The sequence below is a fragment of the Crocuta crocuta genome, unplaced genomic scaffold (assembly GCF_008692635.1).
Source record: "Crocuta crocuta isolate KB4526 unplaced genomic scaffold, BGI_CrCroc_1.0 scaffold646, whole genome shotgun sequence".
Classification (NCBI taxonomy): domain Eukaryota; kingdom Metazoa; phylum Chordata; class Mammalia; order Carnivora; family Hyaenidae; genus Crocuta; species Crocuta crocuta.
The window spans coordinates 896,455-913,837 of NW_027530851.1; the positions used below are offsets into that span (position 1 = coordinate 896,455).

General features: G+C 37.5%; 1 protein-coding gene across 3 annotated transcripts in view; it reads left to right on the forward strand.

Moving 5' to 3' along the window:
- The window catches only part of PTPRK (protein tyrosine phosphatase receptor type K), a 421,190-nt gene that overhangs the window by 325,070 nt on the left and 78,737 nt on the right, over nucleotides 1-17,383 (forward strand). For all 3 annotated transcript variants that reach the window (XM_077769421.1, XM_077769423.1, XM_077769422.1), the window contains exons 11-12: nucleotides 1,581-1,854; nucleotides 4,752-4,788. In XM_077769421.1, the coding sequence (XP_077625547.1) occupies nucleotides 1,581-1,854; nucleotides 4,752-4,788 (311 nt within the window). The remainder of the gene's footprint in view (nucleotides 1-1,580; nucleotides 1,855-4,751; nucleotides 4,789-17,383) is intronic.

Below are 17,383 nucleotides of genomic sequence, written 5' to 3' on the forward strand. Positions count from 1 at the left end.
GAATGAGAGAGAGTATGAGAAAGGAAGAAGCAGAGAGGGAGAATCTCAAGCAAGCTCCATGCTGTCAGCGCAGAGCCTGACACCGGGCTCTATCTCACAAACTGTGAGATCATGATCTGAACTGAAATCAAGAGTCTGACCTTAACCAACTGAGCCACCCAGACACCCCTACTCCTATTTCTTTGTATGGAAGTTCATTAACGAAAATATTCTATTCCTGCTGGACCGTCTGTCAGTGGCTGTTGCCCCTGTATAAAAGGAGCTTATTTGCCCTAGAGACTCAAGAGTCAAACGGCTCTACAGACAACTTATTTATATTCAATTTATATATGTTACCACAATGCATTTTTTCATAATTTTCAGGAATTTTAAATTCATTAAAAACATATAAAATAAATTAATAATGTCAACTTTCTCAGGTGTACATTACCTAAAAAGAAAGTTTGCCTGAAGAATATCCTATAAAGAAAAAATATTATTAGGGCACCTGAATGGCTCAGTTGGTTAAGCGTCTGACTTCGGCTCAAGTCGTGATCATGTTGGTTCATGAGTTCGAGTTCTGCATCGGGCACTGGGCTGACAGCACACACCTGCTTCTGATCATCTGTCCCCCTTTCTCTGCCCCTCTCCTGCTCTCTCTCTCTCTCTCTCAAAATAAATAAACACTAAAATTTGTTTTAAAAAGTTTTTAAAAATTTAAAGAAAATATATTATTAATATAACAGTTGTGGTACTGATAAAAAAGTATTAGTGATTAAGCAGACCTTTATTTTAAAGTTGCATTATTTTTTTCCTTCCTCTGTAAAATAATAGCTATTGTAGAAGTTTTAAGACTTTTAAGGAAGGTATTAGAAGGTTTAGGTTCAAGCTTTAATAGGGCAAATGCCATCTGTTTCTACAGTTTGTAAGATTTTATTATTAACAGCTCTAGAAGAAGGAAGCCGTCTATTTCGGTGAGGAGGACAGATTTCTGTCCATCTGTGCCCGTATTGCAGCATGTCACTTGTGCTTTAGATCCGCATAGCTCTGAGCCAGTGTTGATGCCACGGCAAGGTCAAGAGGTGGAGAAGCCTGTCAGCACATTCTGTCTTTAATGTGATGACAGCCACAAACTGCTGCTTCGAACCCCACCCTGAGGCCTCCGTCTGTTGGGCCCTGGAGCGGGGCCTTCTACTCTATCATTTCCAAGAAAATGTTAACTTTGAACATTTAAAAATATCAGACAAAGAACTTAATCTATCTTGTGTCTCTTGTTAATGTCAGGTTTCTTATTAAGGTGACTCATTGTTCAACATTTTTAAAAAAATGAGTAGCATTCTCTGGTGATTCTGCTTACTTTTTTCCAGCTCCTTAGTAACCACGTTGGGTTTGGGGGAAGGGAGAATCCACATGAAATTCTAGATTATGGCAAGAGAGCTAGGGAAAAAGAAAATGCCGTGGTCTAAGACTGACTTTAAAATTTTTAAATGTTGCATGTTAATATTAAATACCTCATTTTTTCCCAGAAGTCTTAGTATCTAGATTAGTATTTACATCTAGAATCTCTAAATGTGTGATGTTTTTCTTCTTTTTCCAAAAAGTGCCTATCAGATTGTTGTGGAGGAGTTGCACCCACACCGAACCAAGAGGGAAGCTGGAACCATGGAGTGCTACCAGGTCCCGGTCACGTACCAAAACGCCCAGAGCGGGGGTGCGCCCTACTACTTCGCCGCGGAACTTCCCCCAGGGAACCTTCCTGAACCCGCCCCGTTCACAGTGGGTGACAACAGGACCTATCAGGGCTTTTGGAACCCTCCTTTGGCTCCACGCAAAGGATACAACATCTATTTCCAGGCAATGAGCAGCGTGGAGAAGGTGAGCCTCCCTCACAGTTTGCTTTTTCACTGCCCTGAGGAAGAGCTGTGGTTGAGTTTTATAAATACTCAGTAGCATGTGTCAGGAAGAAAATTTTATAAAAGGGTAAAACACACACACGCGCGCACACACACACACACACACACACACACACCAGTGGTGGCCGGGGCGGGGGCATTTGTTACTGCTCCCAGCAGGGCGCACAGTTTTGGGTCTACTGTAGGGTTGGGGCTCAATGCCAGTTCCATCGCTCTGGATTCCTGTTTCCTAGTAACTGCTTCCACGTGAGCCTTCTTCAGGAAAGCCCCCCAGAGCAACGGTGAGGAAAATGATTTGAGAAGTTGGGTGTGCTGCCGCTGCCTCTGCGACTCCGGGCCTAGGAAACACCGGGCATTGTTCTGTCTTCTCTGCTCAGTAGTGGCGCACTTCAGAAGATTAAATTTACAGCAGGATAAACAGATCGCGTGCTCCACAGCAGGATAATAAACCCTTATAAACTTTTCAGAGGGTACAAGCCACATAGTAAATAACAAGTAACAATCCTCTGATTACAAAGTAATAGGGTGCCTGTGGTATATCTGACACAACTAAACAGAAGGCTGCCTGGAGATGGTGGCGTGCTGAGCCATTAGAGAAGTCTGTTTTCCGTTTCCCCGGATGCCCCTCCTTTTCCCATTTTGGACGCAGTTGTTTCTGAACGCTGCCACTGATCCCAAATGAATATTGAAGAGGAAAACACAACAGGGAGATAGAAACTACCGGTGGTTCCATATGTGGGGAAATAACCTGGCCTTTCAGGCCTCATGCTGTTCTCTTTGAAAGATTTTCTTTCCTAAAACTTATTTAATTTTTTTTTTTTAAGAAAGGGCTAGGGGAAAAAAATGTCAAAAATATAAAACTCCTCAAATTTAAAATCCAGTAGAAAACTGACATATTTTGTGTACTTATAGCTGGATAGGAAAATTCTGGGTTAGGGTAATTGAGTCCCTGAGGTGGGTACCTGGGAGATGATGTGACATAGGTGATATCCAATTGCAACAGACATATTATACCTCAGGATAATTCAATTGAATGACATAATGTGTTTGCTTTATCTGCTGGGGCCATGAGAACCTGGGGTAACTTGCTACTTTTGAATAGAAATTCCATCTTTCAACTTACCTGTATTCTTTCACCAGTATATGGCAAAGAAGAATGCCACAGCATCTTCTAGGATGTACTCCACAGCCACAGGCTGCCCCCAGTTGAAAATGTTATTCTCATCTTCTATCTAGTTTATTTCTACATTAAGTGGGAGTTGTATGAGGCAGTCTGGCTGGCCACTTCTCACATGCGCATCATTCCACATCACTGGTACAATTGGGCTGCCCGAAAATGAGAAGACTATGGAAGTATTCCATTCTGGGTCTAAAGTAGCATAGTGGTAGGGGCGCCTGAGTGGCTTAGTTGGTTAAGCGNTCTCTCTCCTAGAAATAAATAAATAACATAAAAAAGTATAAATAAATAAAGTAGCATAGTGGTAGAAAACATGGTTCTGCATTTGGGTATTCATCTTTAGAGATGTGAGAGATTCTAAATTAACTTTCATTACTTGGTCTGTGCTGTAAGAGGAGTGTTAATGAATGTCTGTTACTTATAAAGGATTTTCCCTGGGACTCTTTAAAAAGCCTTGATATGAATGTTCTCTCCTCATTCTTAATATATCTCCATGTGGTTTAATCAAAGTACAGAGTAGCAACAATATATCTCACAGTTACCTTGGCAAATAGTTTCAAAATTGATGTGGTTCCTACCAGCAGAGGCTGGAAATCCTGATAGAATTAACAGTGATTGCTTTTACGAAATCAGAATCCCTTTGGGCCTTTGTGGGAATGCAAAACAATCTCTTGGAACGTACTTACTGTAAAGGCCTCAGGTCACAATTACAGTAATAGAAGTGCAAAGTTGTATGTTTAACTACTAATTCCTCCTCAGTGCTTTGTTTTGTGTAATTGAAAAGTAATAAATGCTTAGGAGAAAATGATAAACTCTTTATCAATATATAGAACTACTCAAGATGGAGTTATGAATACATCCTCACACAAAGAGCCTTTGTTTTGTTCACTGGCTTTACCATCTTCTCCAGCCTCTTGTGTATTCAAAGATTTGAACTGAATGAATGAAGTCCTGAAGGTGTGTGTGGTGGGGGCCTAGAGGTATATTTCACTGCTTAGTGTCACCCCACAACATTAAAAGGAAAAGAAAAAGAATCTGAAATTATTTTTATCCATTCCCATTTCAACTTCTCCTTCCTCCACTACATCTGTCTAGCAAGAATAGGAAGATAGTCCCAGTGAAAAACATCTAACTCCTAACATCTAAATTCAAAAGTGGGGGGGAAAAAGGGAACAGGTAAATCCTTCCTTCATTGTGATACAAGCTTTGGCTTTCTAAGTACTGTCTTTTAACTCATTAGTCATGGGAGGATCTAAGTGAGACGTGATGTTCGGCTTTGGTCTGAGTCTACAGCTATGTGGCGAAAATGAAGCTTGTGTTTGGGTCTGGTTTGTATTAGCTCTGCAAACGCATTTTTCTTACTAATGGCTCAAAAAGCGCAGTAAATACAAATAGAATGCTTTAGCTACTTGTCCCCGACAAGATAGCCTGTTTTATTACAGAAGAAAATAGACACCTGAATTTTTAGAAAATAGTGAAAAATTTGTAAATGGTGTTACTTCAGGGTTTTAAGAAACATCTCTGAAAATACACTTTAAAAATACAAGTTTCCTTAATATTGCAATTCTGTTCTTCATAAACCTATTTAAAATCCCAGATTATGAAATAGGAAATATTTCGTATCTGCACATTGATATATTGCCTGCAAACTGATTGTGGTCTTTCATATTTTACTCCATCAGGAAACTAAAACCCAGTGTGTACGAATTGCTACAAAAGGTAAGAGGTTTGCTTTTTTTTTTTTTTTTTTTTTTCTCCTGGAGATTCCCTTCACCCCACTTTCTAAAATGAAAGAGCTTTGTTCCCTGCTTCAGGGCTAATTAAATGTGGTACTTCTATTACAGAGTATTTGTAGTAGGGCCCAGTTAAACTGACAGCCAAGTTCTCTGACTCACTTGGGTGTCTTTAACACCTAATAGGGTGCTACTTCCCAACCTCTAGTACTTGACTGGAGGAGTCCTGTTATGAGGATAGGAGGGATTTAGAAAACCTTAGAAGGGCTTATTTCTGCCAGTTAGTGTCTGAAAGGTCTTATGCTACTGATCAACCAATGTATTAGGAGGAGCTCAGCAATATCAGCTCAAAATAGCAAATTGCTTGTTTAAAAACCTCTGTTACTTTCTGTGACAGATCAGCAGACATACGAAGGAACTGAGCTGTTCGTGTGGATGTAAGAGCACAGATGTAGAGAATGGTCCTTATCCTCATTAGTCGTGCAATTTGATTGAAGATAATTTACCTTTTTTTTAAACTTAAAAAAAATGTTTTAATCCCATTGATGCAAAGAAATTAGATCTGTGATGGATAATGGCCAGGGTAATTCCTGCTAATGCTAATGTTGCATATTATAGCTTAGTTGCCTAGTTCCTTTAGGGGAAAACATTTTCTTCTTTGAGTAAATATTTGGAGTTCAGGTGTGAGAAAGTGTGAGAAAGTCTCCTGCATTCACTGTGTTTATAATCCTTCATTTAAGAGTTAATTGACTGTTCCAATGAGAAAGAGGGGGAGCTATTTGGTGTATTCTAGAAAAAAAAAGAAGAAAAAGCTATCTCCATCCAGACGTGGGACTCCACAGAGGGTTGGTGCTCCGGGTAGTTTCTGCCAAAATGAGTATTAAACCGATATTCATGAGCAGTAGTTGATTCATTTGGGGTAGAAATGAATGGCCATACTCTGTTTGTGCTGGCATCTTTCCTTTCATCATTTTTCTCCATTTAATCATCAATCTGCTCAATTAAGCATTTGTGTTTTACTCATAATTTGTAAAGGCAATAAAGACTTCCCTTGACTCATGAGAAGTAATAAAAAAAAGCTTCAGCAAAGAGAAAAAAATATACCTTTTTCCAAATAAATACTAAGTTTCCTCATAATATTTTTAAAATTAGGCAACCCTTAATGAAGGAGAAAAGAAAACGCATACAACTACATACAATAGATAAGCATTTATTTTATTTTAAAAGCTTAGCTTATAGATCAAAAATTAGAAGATAATGGCAGGAGGCATTTAGATATGTATCGCCTGTGCTTTTCCAGATTTAAAATAGAGCCAGAAATACAAAACGGTCTTGCATCAGCCTCCAAGAAGTTCTTTTGATGTGGTCATTCTGTGCTTCTATAACTGAGAAAACAAAGCTAGAAATGATTCTAACATTTAAAATTTTCTTATTTGGTTATTGAATGATTTGCATTTGCATGAGGTATTTAAATGTCATTTTGTCCCTCTCTCAATACATATAAAATTCTAATAACAAATACCATTTGACATTTAGACTGTAAGAGAGGCATGGAGTGTTTGCCAGATACTAAGAGATAGTAAGACTCCGTTTGTGGTAGTTTCTGCTTTGTCTATAATCTATCCTGCTATTCTTCTGAACCTCAGGGTGAGAATGAGGTAGTGAAAAAAGAATGAGTAAGTGAAAAAATACTCTGGCCCTGGACTATCTGGGTTCAAATCCTGACTTCTGCCCCTTACTATACCTTAGTGTCAGGCAAACTATTTACCCCTATGCCTGGGTAGCTCAGTCGGTTAAGCGTCCGACTTCAGCTCAGGTCATGATCTTGCGGTTCGTGGGTTCGAGCCCCGCATCGGGCTCTGTGCTGACAGCTAGCTCAGAGCCTGGAGCCTGCTTCAGATTCTGTGTCTCCCTCTCTCTCTGACCTTGCTCATGCTCTCTCGCTCTCTCTCTCTCTCAGAAATAAATAAAACATTTTTTAAAAATTAAAAAAGATTACCAATAATAGCATAGAATAAATTAAACAATAAAATAGAATAATTATAACAATGTACTGTAATACAAGTTATGTGAATGTGACCCCTCTCTCTTTCTCAAAAGATTGTACTGTACTCACCCTTCTTAGTCTTGTGATGATGTGGAATGATAAAGCCTACACAAGGAGATGAAGTGAGGTGAATATTAGGCTACTACGGACCTTCTGACTTATTGTCAGATGGTGGATCATGTTTCTGGACCACAGTTGACCACAGGAAATCAAAACTGTGGATGAAGGGGAAGTACTGTAATTTGTGTTACATAGTTATGAAACAAATATGTGTAAAAACCAAACAGAATTTTCGTGATAGAGATGATGTGGCAAAAAGTAGCCTTTTTTAATTTAATATTTTTCTCCAGATCTAATATAATATAATTCCCTCTCCGAACATTTAGCATTTTTCCTCTTATGAAAAACCACACTTTTTAGGTTTGAAATCAACCTATTGCCTGACTACATTTTGAACTAACAGCTTACAAGTATGGTCAGCTTTGGAATAAATTATTCTGAAATGAAAATAAAAAAGTTTCTGACAGGACTTGTTGAAGACAGACTTCAAAATGGCATAACCTTATACTGACTGAGAAGAGGCATGAAGGAACCTTCTGGGCAAGGAATGGTTCAATATTTCATAGGTGTATACACAGATAAAAACCGATTAAATGCTTAAAACATCTGTAGGGGCTCCTGGCTGGTTCAGTCCACAGAGCATATGACCCTTGATCTCAGGGTTGTGAGTTCAAGCCTCAGATTGGGGGTGGAGCTCACTTTAAAAACTAAAGTGTATATTGTGCTGACTTAGGGCACTGAACATTCTTGTGGGAATGTGAGAGAATTTAAAAGCCATGAATAATCAGCATGTGTACTAAAATAAAATAGTGTGACATGTGAGAATTGTTGTAAAAAATTTCCAGTGTAATAGATTGTTTCCTGCCTTTTTGGAACTCATACCTCCGTGGCAGCCCCCATGTAAAGAGGGTACAGACTTGGCTTGATTGTTCATAAAAAACATATGAAGTAAATAATCAAAGTTATAATGTCTAAACTGAATAGTGATGTGAATACATGTTATAAGAGAAGAGAAGCGGTGTCCTGGAAGTTGTCTTCATTGCAGTTGAGATCAGTGTACTGTCCTCTGACTCGTATGTAGATAGGAAGTTACTGAGAAGTTAGGCAGCAGGAGTGGAATGGAGGGGCTGATTTAAATCATGCTGGAAAACATGGAAGTCAGTCCATCTATAAAATAGCATATCCCAAACTAGGATTGTTGTAAACATATGAAGAGGAGTTGAACCAGCTGTGTCTTTGTAAAGCTAAAGGAGGGCTGCCTGGTGACTCAGTTAGTTAAGGGTCAGACACTGGCTCCAGTCATGATCTCATGCATTTGTGAGTTTGAGCCCTGCGTCTCTGGTGTCCGTGCAGAGCCTGCTTTTGATCCTCTGTCGCCCTTTCTCTCTGCCCCTCCTCCGTTCATTCTCTCCCCCCACCTCAAAATTAAGTAAACATTAAAAGAAAAAGAAAAGAAAAGGAGAGTTAGTTTCAGGAAAGGTTTCTGTGGCACATCAATGGAAGGAGGGCCACCCTGGACAGTCACTTGCATGTGAGGTGGGAGCGCGGTGCAGCCTGCACACACATCATGCTTAAACACAGGTCTCTAACCTCCATTGAAAGGAAAATGTTTTAGGTTGTTTACTCTTGGTTTGCTGTCTTCTTACATATAACTTAAAATAGTGCTCTCAGGGGCGCCTGGGTGGCTCAGTCAGTTGAGTGTCCGACTTCAGCAGAGGTCATGATCTCATGGTTCATGGGTTCGAGCCCCACATCGGGCTCTGTGCTGACAGCCAGCTTAGAGCCTGGAACCTGTCTTCGGATTCTTTGTCTCCCTCTCTCTCTGACCCTCCCCTGCTCATGCTGTCTCTCTCTCTCTCTCTCTGTCTCTGTCTCAGAAATAAATTTAAAAAAAAAAAACATTTAAAAACTTAAGAAAAACAGTGCTCTCAATCCATAGATACACGCATACACACATGCACACAATTATTTGCAAATTAGTAGCAAAGACCTTGTGCTTTGCTGCCATAAATAATTTTAGAACTATTTTAAGGAAATTATCTTAATAAGACTCAACCATATCAATTTATGCAAATATTATATAAATTGTAACAAACCTTAAAGAAATTTAAAGAAGTACTTCTCTGGAAATGTAATATGCTTTATCCATATTAAACTAACAAGAGATGCATTTCGATTGAATTTTTATTTTCTCTTGTTCAAAAACATTTGGTGTGTTAGATCATTTATAATTTTCTCAGTATATAAATAATCATTTGTAGAATCATGTATTTATTCACTTACATAAAATTATTCCTAATGTAAAGCAATTATTGATAAGAAATGCAAGTATTGAATCTTTCCCTAGAGTAAGACTAAGAAATTGAACTGTTGATACATGCACCTTACATTTTGAAACTGTTTTGGTTGTGTCCAGTTTCTCCCTCATCTGAATTTCTGGATTTCTGAAAGAAAACTGGCTATTTAAATTTAATTTGAGGGTGCCTCAGTGGCTCAGTCAGTTAAGCACCCATATCTTGATTTTGGCTCAGGTTGTGATCTCACAATTCATGAATTTGAGCCCTGAGTCAGGCTCTGGACTGACAGCGTGGAGCCTGCTTGGGATTCTCTCTCCTCTCTCCTCTCTCTTTGCCCCACCCCACTCGCTCTCTCTAAATAAACAAATAAATAAACAAACAACCTTTAAAATTTAATTGAATGGAAGTTTCTGTGTTGTTTAAATCTATTTATTTTCCCCAGAAAAGTGACATTTCCTCTGATGAAAGCTATCAAATTTGATAGAACAAAAAATGTGTTATATATAAATTTATTTGAACATAGCATATAAGGTAAAGAAGGAGGGTTTCCTTAAAGTTAATATAACGAGGCTATATTTTCTATTATGTCAAACACTTAAATTCCCAAGTCGTGAATGGATTTTATCCCAAATCTGCATTTGTAAATAGTTTGCTTTGGCAGACTGTTGTTTGTGTGCCCATTAGCCATTCTTTGACTTCTTCTAGTTTCATTTGGAAATCAATATTCTAATCATTCATTTAGCAAATATTTATTTAATGTCTATAATTTGCCACACAGTGTTCTAGGTCCTGGGGATAGAGCAGTGAAAGAAATAGAACAAAGACCTTACTTCCATAGGACATAAGATCAGAAGAGGAAACAGACTAGGCACAAATAAATATGCGATATGTCAGATGGTGATACATTCTTTGGAGAGCGATGACACAGTAAGGGCGGGAGGGGGGGGATGGAGAATGCAGGGGCATGTGTCTAGGCCTTACTATTTCACACACAGTTATCAGAGAAAAGCTTCTGGTAAGGTTAAAGGACATGAGGGAGTCACCCATGTGGGGAAGGAACATGCAAGGCAGAGGGAAACGTGCTAAGACCTTGAGGAGAATGTGTCCATATCCGCTCAAGAAAGGTGAGTTCAGACAAAGGGGATGAATCAGATTGGTGTAAATCAGCAGTCCTCCAACTTCAGCTTTAGTCAGAATCATCTGGAGGACTTGTTAAGGATTGCAGAGTCTTAACTCCAGAGAGTTTCTACATCAGCGGGCCCGGCGAGGGGCCTAAGAATGTGTGCATTTCTAACATGTTTACGGCTGATGCTGTTGCTCTGGGGACCACACTTTGAGAACCACTGATCTAAACACATCCCATGTATCTGGACAGTGATCACTGTAGGGCTGTGTATGTAACCCAGTTTCAGTCAGGGGGGCTCTAAGGATATGTCTTCTGTCAGGTATTCTAAGAAATTGGTTCCTTCCTGATTTATAAAGAGATGGCGAGAATCATCTTCAACCCATCTTTTGTATCTTGGGCCATTGTTTTGTGAAGTTGTGATATTTAGAAAGTTGAGAGACAAACTGGTTAAAAAGAAGGGAAAGTCAAGGAAAACAAACAAGCCAACCTAAAGTCCAAATGACCCTGAGCTTTTGAATTACCCATTGCTAGAACTCCTTAACTCCAGGTAGTTATGTTTGAAAAAGTTAAGTCTTTATGAAAACCACACTGGTGAGTAATCTGTTCCATGCAGCAGATGATGTCTGGGCTGATGTTGGAATTTTTTAATATTTATTTATTTTTGAGAGAGAGAACACAGTTGGGGGAGGGAGCAGAGAGAGAGGGAGACACAGAATCTGAGGCAGTCTCCAGGCTCTGAGCTGTCAGTGCAGAGCCTGACATGGAGCTTGAACTCACAAACTGTGATATCATGACCTGAGCTGAAGTCAGATGCTTAACCGACTAAGCCACCTAGGCACCCCTGAGCTGATGTCAGACTTTTTATTTTCCCTTGGGAATAATATCTTTAGTGGTTTGGATCCAATGTGTTATGTTAAGGACCAATTATTTCATTAGAACGATTGTAATAAAGCACTTAAAACCCGTAGGACCTAATCATTACCAATGGGATTCAAAAAAAAATAGAGAATTCCCTTTAGGCATCAGTCTGGAATATCAGAAGCGCATCCTTACTAGCTGTCAGAGAGAGCTAGAAAAGAGGAACCCAGACAGTCTCACCAGAAGCTATAGAGAAGAAGGAATTCCAAAAGCTAAGGCATGCATGTTTGCATTCCTCCATTTATATTAGTTTATTCATTCTTTTGATAAGAGTAAAGTTGACATGTCATTGTGAAAGATGTCTGTAAGGTGGGTTTAATTCTTCATTTTATTTATCCCTGTCTGGGGAATGGTCTAAGTCAGATGATTATTAACCCAGAATATTACCCATGTTAAACAATGTTAAATGTATCCTTCTCCTGCCCCTCAGAAATATCTTGACTTCATTGCTAGCATGCATTTTAAACATGCATTCCAATATTAAGAAAATTTCAGGGACACCTGGGTGGCTCAGTAGGTTAAGCATCTGCCTCCGGCTTAGTTTCTAATCTCAGAGTTGGTGAGTTCAAACCCTCCAATGGTCTCTCTGCTGTCAGTGCAGAGCCCCATTTAGATTCTCTCTACCCCATCGCAGCTCATGCTCTCTTTCTCTCAAAAATAAATATTAAAAAGAAAGTATGATATCTTGGTTTAAAATTAAAAAGAAAAAATTCCGTTGTCACCAAAGAGTAGGTGTGCCTGGGAGATTTTATTCAAAGTATGTGATAGAGCATACGAACACTGGTAATATTTTTATTTACTTTGTTCTTCCTTCTTTTGGTGTCTATTCCCTAATTACTGGAAAAAGAGTAAGCTTTTTTTTTAAAGCATTTTCAGAACCTTAATTTTGTCTCATGCTGCTTTTGTCAAATCTTCCTTTGTGCCCTTTTCTCTGAGTGTGCAGATGGATAAGAGTGTCTTTTGAAGTGATCAGACATTCAAAATAACAAACACAAGAATAAAAAGAACACTTAGTCTGTCTGGAAGTTACAGAAAAACCATAGAAGTTCCAGTTGGTCGAGCCATGTGTATAGAAGCTATTTGACTGATTTTATTCCCACCATATTTACCACAGATGAACTTGAATGAGTATAACTCAATCTCCACTCTTAAACTGCATTCCTGGGCTTTATTTCTTACAGAGCTCACAACTGAGGTAGAGGGTGGATTGAAAGCAGAGGTGAGGTCTAAAGAAGAAATAACATTAATTGTGTGTTAGGGTCTCAAATTCCTAACGTTAATTTCCTAAACTGTACTGATACACTTTATGTTGTGCCACCTACATGGTCGAGTGAAGGAAATGGTAAAGCATTAGGAAGAGATTTCAGATTCTTTAATGCCACTTTTTTAAGCTGATAGAAACTGAAGTCAACTCCGGTAGTTTAGTCTGGCCATTAAGAAACTCTGGGCAGGGATGTGGCTTTTCTTGGTCCCTAGGAATAAGCTTTCAAAAAGCTGCCAACTCTTCTGAAAAAATGTAATCCTCAAGAACAACTTTGTTGGTTTTCATCTGAATGGCTAAGTGCCCTTGCTGGCTCTCAAACTCCTTTCTCCTGCACGAAAAGAAGGGCACATCATTCTTCCCACCTATGAGATGTGTGTACTGGTTTTCAAAAATTAATCTGATTTGGGATTTCATTTTTTTTAACTCAGAAGGAAGGACACTACAGAAAAAATATATTAGCAATAGAGTAATAGACGACAGCCTAAGGGAAATGAAAGCATATCTTAAGTGAAACCAAGCTAGGAACAAGTGCAGTTTCAATAAAGCTTAAATTAGTGGTTCATGGCTTGGAACTAACCTCTGTTAGGCACCAGTATTTCCTGGTGCTTTGTTGAAAAAAAGATTTTTTTAATATAGAGAAAGTTACTCAAAAACTAATAGCTAATGGATTTTTCAACATGTTTGGGAATCAAAGATATCCTTTTGTTTTTGAAAAACTAGAGTTGAATAAAGATGTAATATTTCTATAACGGGTTAAAAATCTAATGAAATTGGCCTGAATTGTTTATTATTCAGAAATTTCTTAGAATGAAGAATCGTTTGCATGGACTGTCAGATTTACAAGGGTAGAGGTGTTAGTCTGTTTATATTTGTTATGTCACTACCTGATATTTAATATAAATGCAGTCAATCTCTTTGGAATGGATGAATGAATGAATAAATGTTGTTTTCCAGAATTATCTACCTTTTAGTGCCCTAAAACTATATGAATTCTCTTTTTTCTACTAAACTTTTTTTTTTTTTTTTTGCATAATTTAGAAATAACTGGAAGTGTTTGGGGCTCCTGGGTGGCTCAGTCAGTTGATTTTGGCTCAAGTCATGATCTCCCTCTTGAGTTCAAGCCCCACGTCAGACTCCTTGCTGACAGTGGGGAGCCTGCTTGAGATTCTCCGTCTCTGCCCCTCCCCTGTTTATGCTCACTCGCTCTCTCTCTCTCTCTCTCTCTCTCAGTAAAATAAACTTAAAAAATTTTAATAAAATAAAATAAACTAGACTAGACTCTTAGAATGAGCAAAATGTAGAAAAGAAAGCTTTGACTGAGTTACTATTTTCATTATTTCTTTTATGAAGTTTTACTTTTTTTCATAAGGAGAACAGGTGTAAAAAGTAAATTTTTACCCTCCTTCATACTGGGTAGAAAGTATTTTCATTACTATAAATAGAGGAAGCGCATGATATAGAAGTCCCTGGCTTTGAAAAGCTAACAGTCCAATTCATGACAAATATAAAGACCTAAAAAAAGTTAAAGACTAGAAAATATACAATATAAATTGTATATATAATATAAGTATGTGTATTATACAAGTGAGGAATTGTCAAAAACCCCACAGGTAACTGATAGGAAATTTCTGGCAAATGATAAATTCTAATCTCTGTCGTAAGAAGCCAATTGAACTTTATTTATATATTTATCATTTTCTTGTTTTTTAGCAGTTATATGTGACAAAGATATTCCTAGTTTATTTTTCAACCATTTTAGGGACATGAAGAGCATTTACTCTACTTTTGCAGTAAACTACTTATAAAACTAAAAATCAAACCTTCTATACACCAATCTCCTATATGCAGAATATTACATAATATCTTCTCTTAAGGTTTGCCATTAGGTTTATTTCTGAAAAGGTATAAAAATAAAAATTCTTCTCTGTCTCTGTTTTTAAGTATACCTTGAAATTGCAAAATGAGTTCCCAAAATGACAGTGTCATTTGCAAATATATATATTGATAATGTGCAACCAAAAGAATATTAAAATAAATAGGTTCTACCACTCATGAGCCCTGGTTCCAAATTTAACACTGAATCATTCTTACATTTTTACTGATTGGTTTTATAAGTAATGGAAATGGTATTGGTAAGTAAATTTGAACTTATAAACTTAAATTAATAAAATATATTCCATTCAGTATTTGTTTTACAAAATGATTCTACACTAAAAATATGGAATCCCTGATCTGAGTCATGCCCTCATTTTATGGATGAGAAAACTGATTTCATGTATGATTTGATCTTCCAGGGTAGAATAAATTGTTGAGAGTGTAGGAACAGGAAGCAATTCCCTGTACTTTTTTTCAATATGCCACATTTATTCCTAGATCCTGCCTGCCTAGAATCACCAGTTTAAATACTAATATATGTTCAGTCCCCATCTTCATGTCAACCAAGGCAATAAGATTACCAAAAGGTCATTATAGTAATCATTTCTCTGATGCAATTAAGAACAATTCAGAGATTTTTATTTGGTAGTGTATACCAATAGCATCAAACTAAGGATGCTGTTTATCAGAGGAAATTTTATAATTTAAGAGTTTCACTCAAATAATATCAACAGCAAAGTCTAAATTATTGCCTTTAATTCTAGGAATATTGCTTCAGTCACTAGGAAAATAAAATAACCTTACTACCCAGATAACATGTCAGAGACATTTATGAGAAAGGGTCAGAAACAACATTATCTGACAGAGCAAAGATGGCAAAATATCTGGTGAGAGGATTATCTCTCCCCAGGAGAAGGATAATCTCCTTTTTTCAAGCTGTCAATCAAAACTGAGCTTGTTCTCATTTTCAAAGAGTCATATTGTATCAAGTAGATAAATGATTTGTAATCATAGTAGTTCTTGATTTGGAGCTCTGTGTCTGAATAATGGCCTCCATGAAGATAACCAGTTTCTAATCTCCAGAGCCTGTAAATATGTCACCCTACATGGCAAAAGAAACTTTGCAGATGTATTGCATTAAGGATCTTGAGATGGGGAAATTAGTCTGGATTATCCAGCTAGACTCAGTGTAATCACAAGGGGTTTTATAACTGGGAGGTGGGAAGGTCAGACTCAAGAGAAGGTATGTGAGGACAGAAGCAAGGACTGGGGTGATGTGCAGTGCGGAAAGAGAAAGGGGCCATGAGCCAAGGAATGCAAGTGGCCTCGGGAAGGTGGGAAAGAAACCATTTTCTCCCTTGAGCCTCCAGGCAGACACAGGCCTGCCAAAAGCTTAATTTTAGTCCCACAAGCCTCAGGTAGGACTCTGACCTCTAGAACTATAAGATAATGATTTTGTGTTGCTTTAACCCCAAAATTGGGATAATCTGTTTCAGCATAAAAAGCAACTTTTGCAGATTTCAGCAACTTTAAGTGGGGTTATATAGTAACAAATAGCTAAAAATTTGTAAGTGACTTTGGAATTGGACAGTGGGCAGAAGCTTGGAAGAATTTTAAAGATCATGAAACAAAAAAGCCTAGATTGCCTTTAATAGACGGTTGGTAGAAATATGAATGTTAAAGTCTCTGCCAGCAAGGTCTCAGAAGAGAATAAGCAACTTGTTATTAGAAAATAAAGGAAAGGGGATCCTTATTATGTGGCAGAAAGGTAGCTGAATTATGTGGGAAGCAAAATTTATGAACAATGAACTTGTATATGCAGATGAGGAGTTTTCCAAGTAGTGTTGAAGGTACAGCCTTTCTATAAGCACATGTGTTCTTTGCAGAGACACAGAGAGACATACTTCCATATATATATATATGTATACACATATGTAATATGTTGATGTTATTAGTATCTTTATATAGTGGCAGTACAGTTCCCTATTTTCATCCTCTGCTTTTGAAGGAGGCAAATGCTAAATTATAGAAAACTTAAAGTATTCTTTATTCTTAGCAATTAAAAACAGGTCTTTAGAGTGAATCCCCACATGAAAGGATTACATTAGCTTTATTGCAATGTTATGGTAACAAGACCTCTGCCTCTCTTTTTTCTATATTTTTATCCTATTATAGGAAAAAAGATTAAAATTCAGAGTGGCCTTATAATAACACTCTGCAAATGTGTTTTAGAGCATTGGTTTATGATTTTTGCTCTATAGTAGACAAAGTATTCTTTATCCCCTATCAGTTTAGTGTCTGATATTGTGCATTCTATTCAGTTTTTAATGAAATGTGGATTACTTTAAAGATTATCTCTCTGATTTAATAAATGGCATTAGAGTAGAAAGTTAATTGGATCTTTCTTGAATAAGCAGTGACCACTATGTGACTGATAGGAGGGAAAGATAATAAATGACATATTTTTGAATTTATGTGTTAAAATTTTCGATTAACATTTGTGTGTGTGTGTGTGTGTGTGTGATCAGTTTTCTCAAGTAAATTATGAAGTCCCTATTACCCTTATAAAGACGATGGAGAAATTCTAATTTCTTTTAAAAATAAAAATTAGATCTAAAATAGTTACATACTTGAGCACATATATAGTTTGCTGGGTTGTTTTGTTTGTTTGTTTTCATTTTAAAGACAGTGAATACTTATCACCCAAACATCTAAATAGTTCTAGATTTATCCCCTCCTGTTTGACAAAGATCTTGGGTGAGTTTCAAAATTTCGAATCTCGTTCACTTCTTAAATTTTTTTTCACTCTTTATTCAAGAGCTTCTGCTGAATTTAGTGGCACAGATTGTCATTTCTACTTTATTCTTTAAGGAAATGGAGAAATCGATTCATTTTTAAATATGATGGTGGTGGTGATAGAGATAGCCCCACATGTTATATATCCCTGGTAGTAGTAGTTCATGGTTTGACTATCACTGACCCTAAAGTAAACAC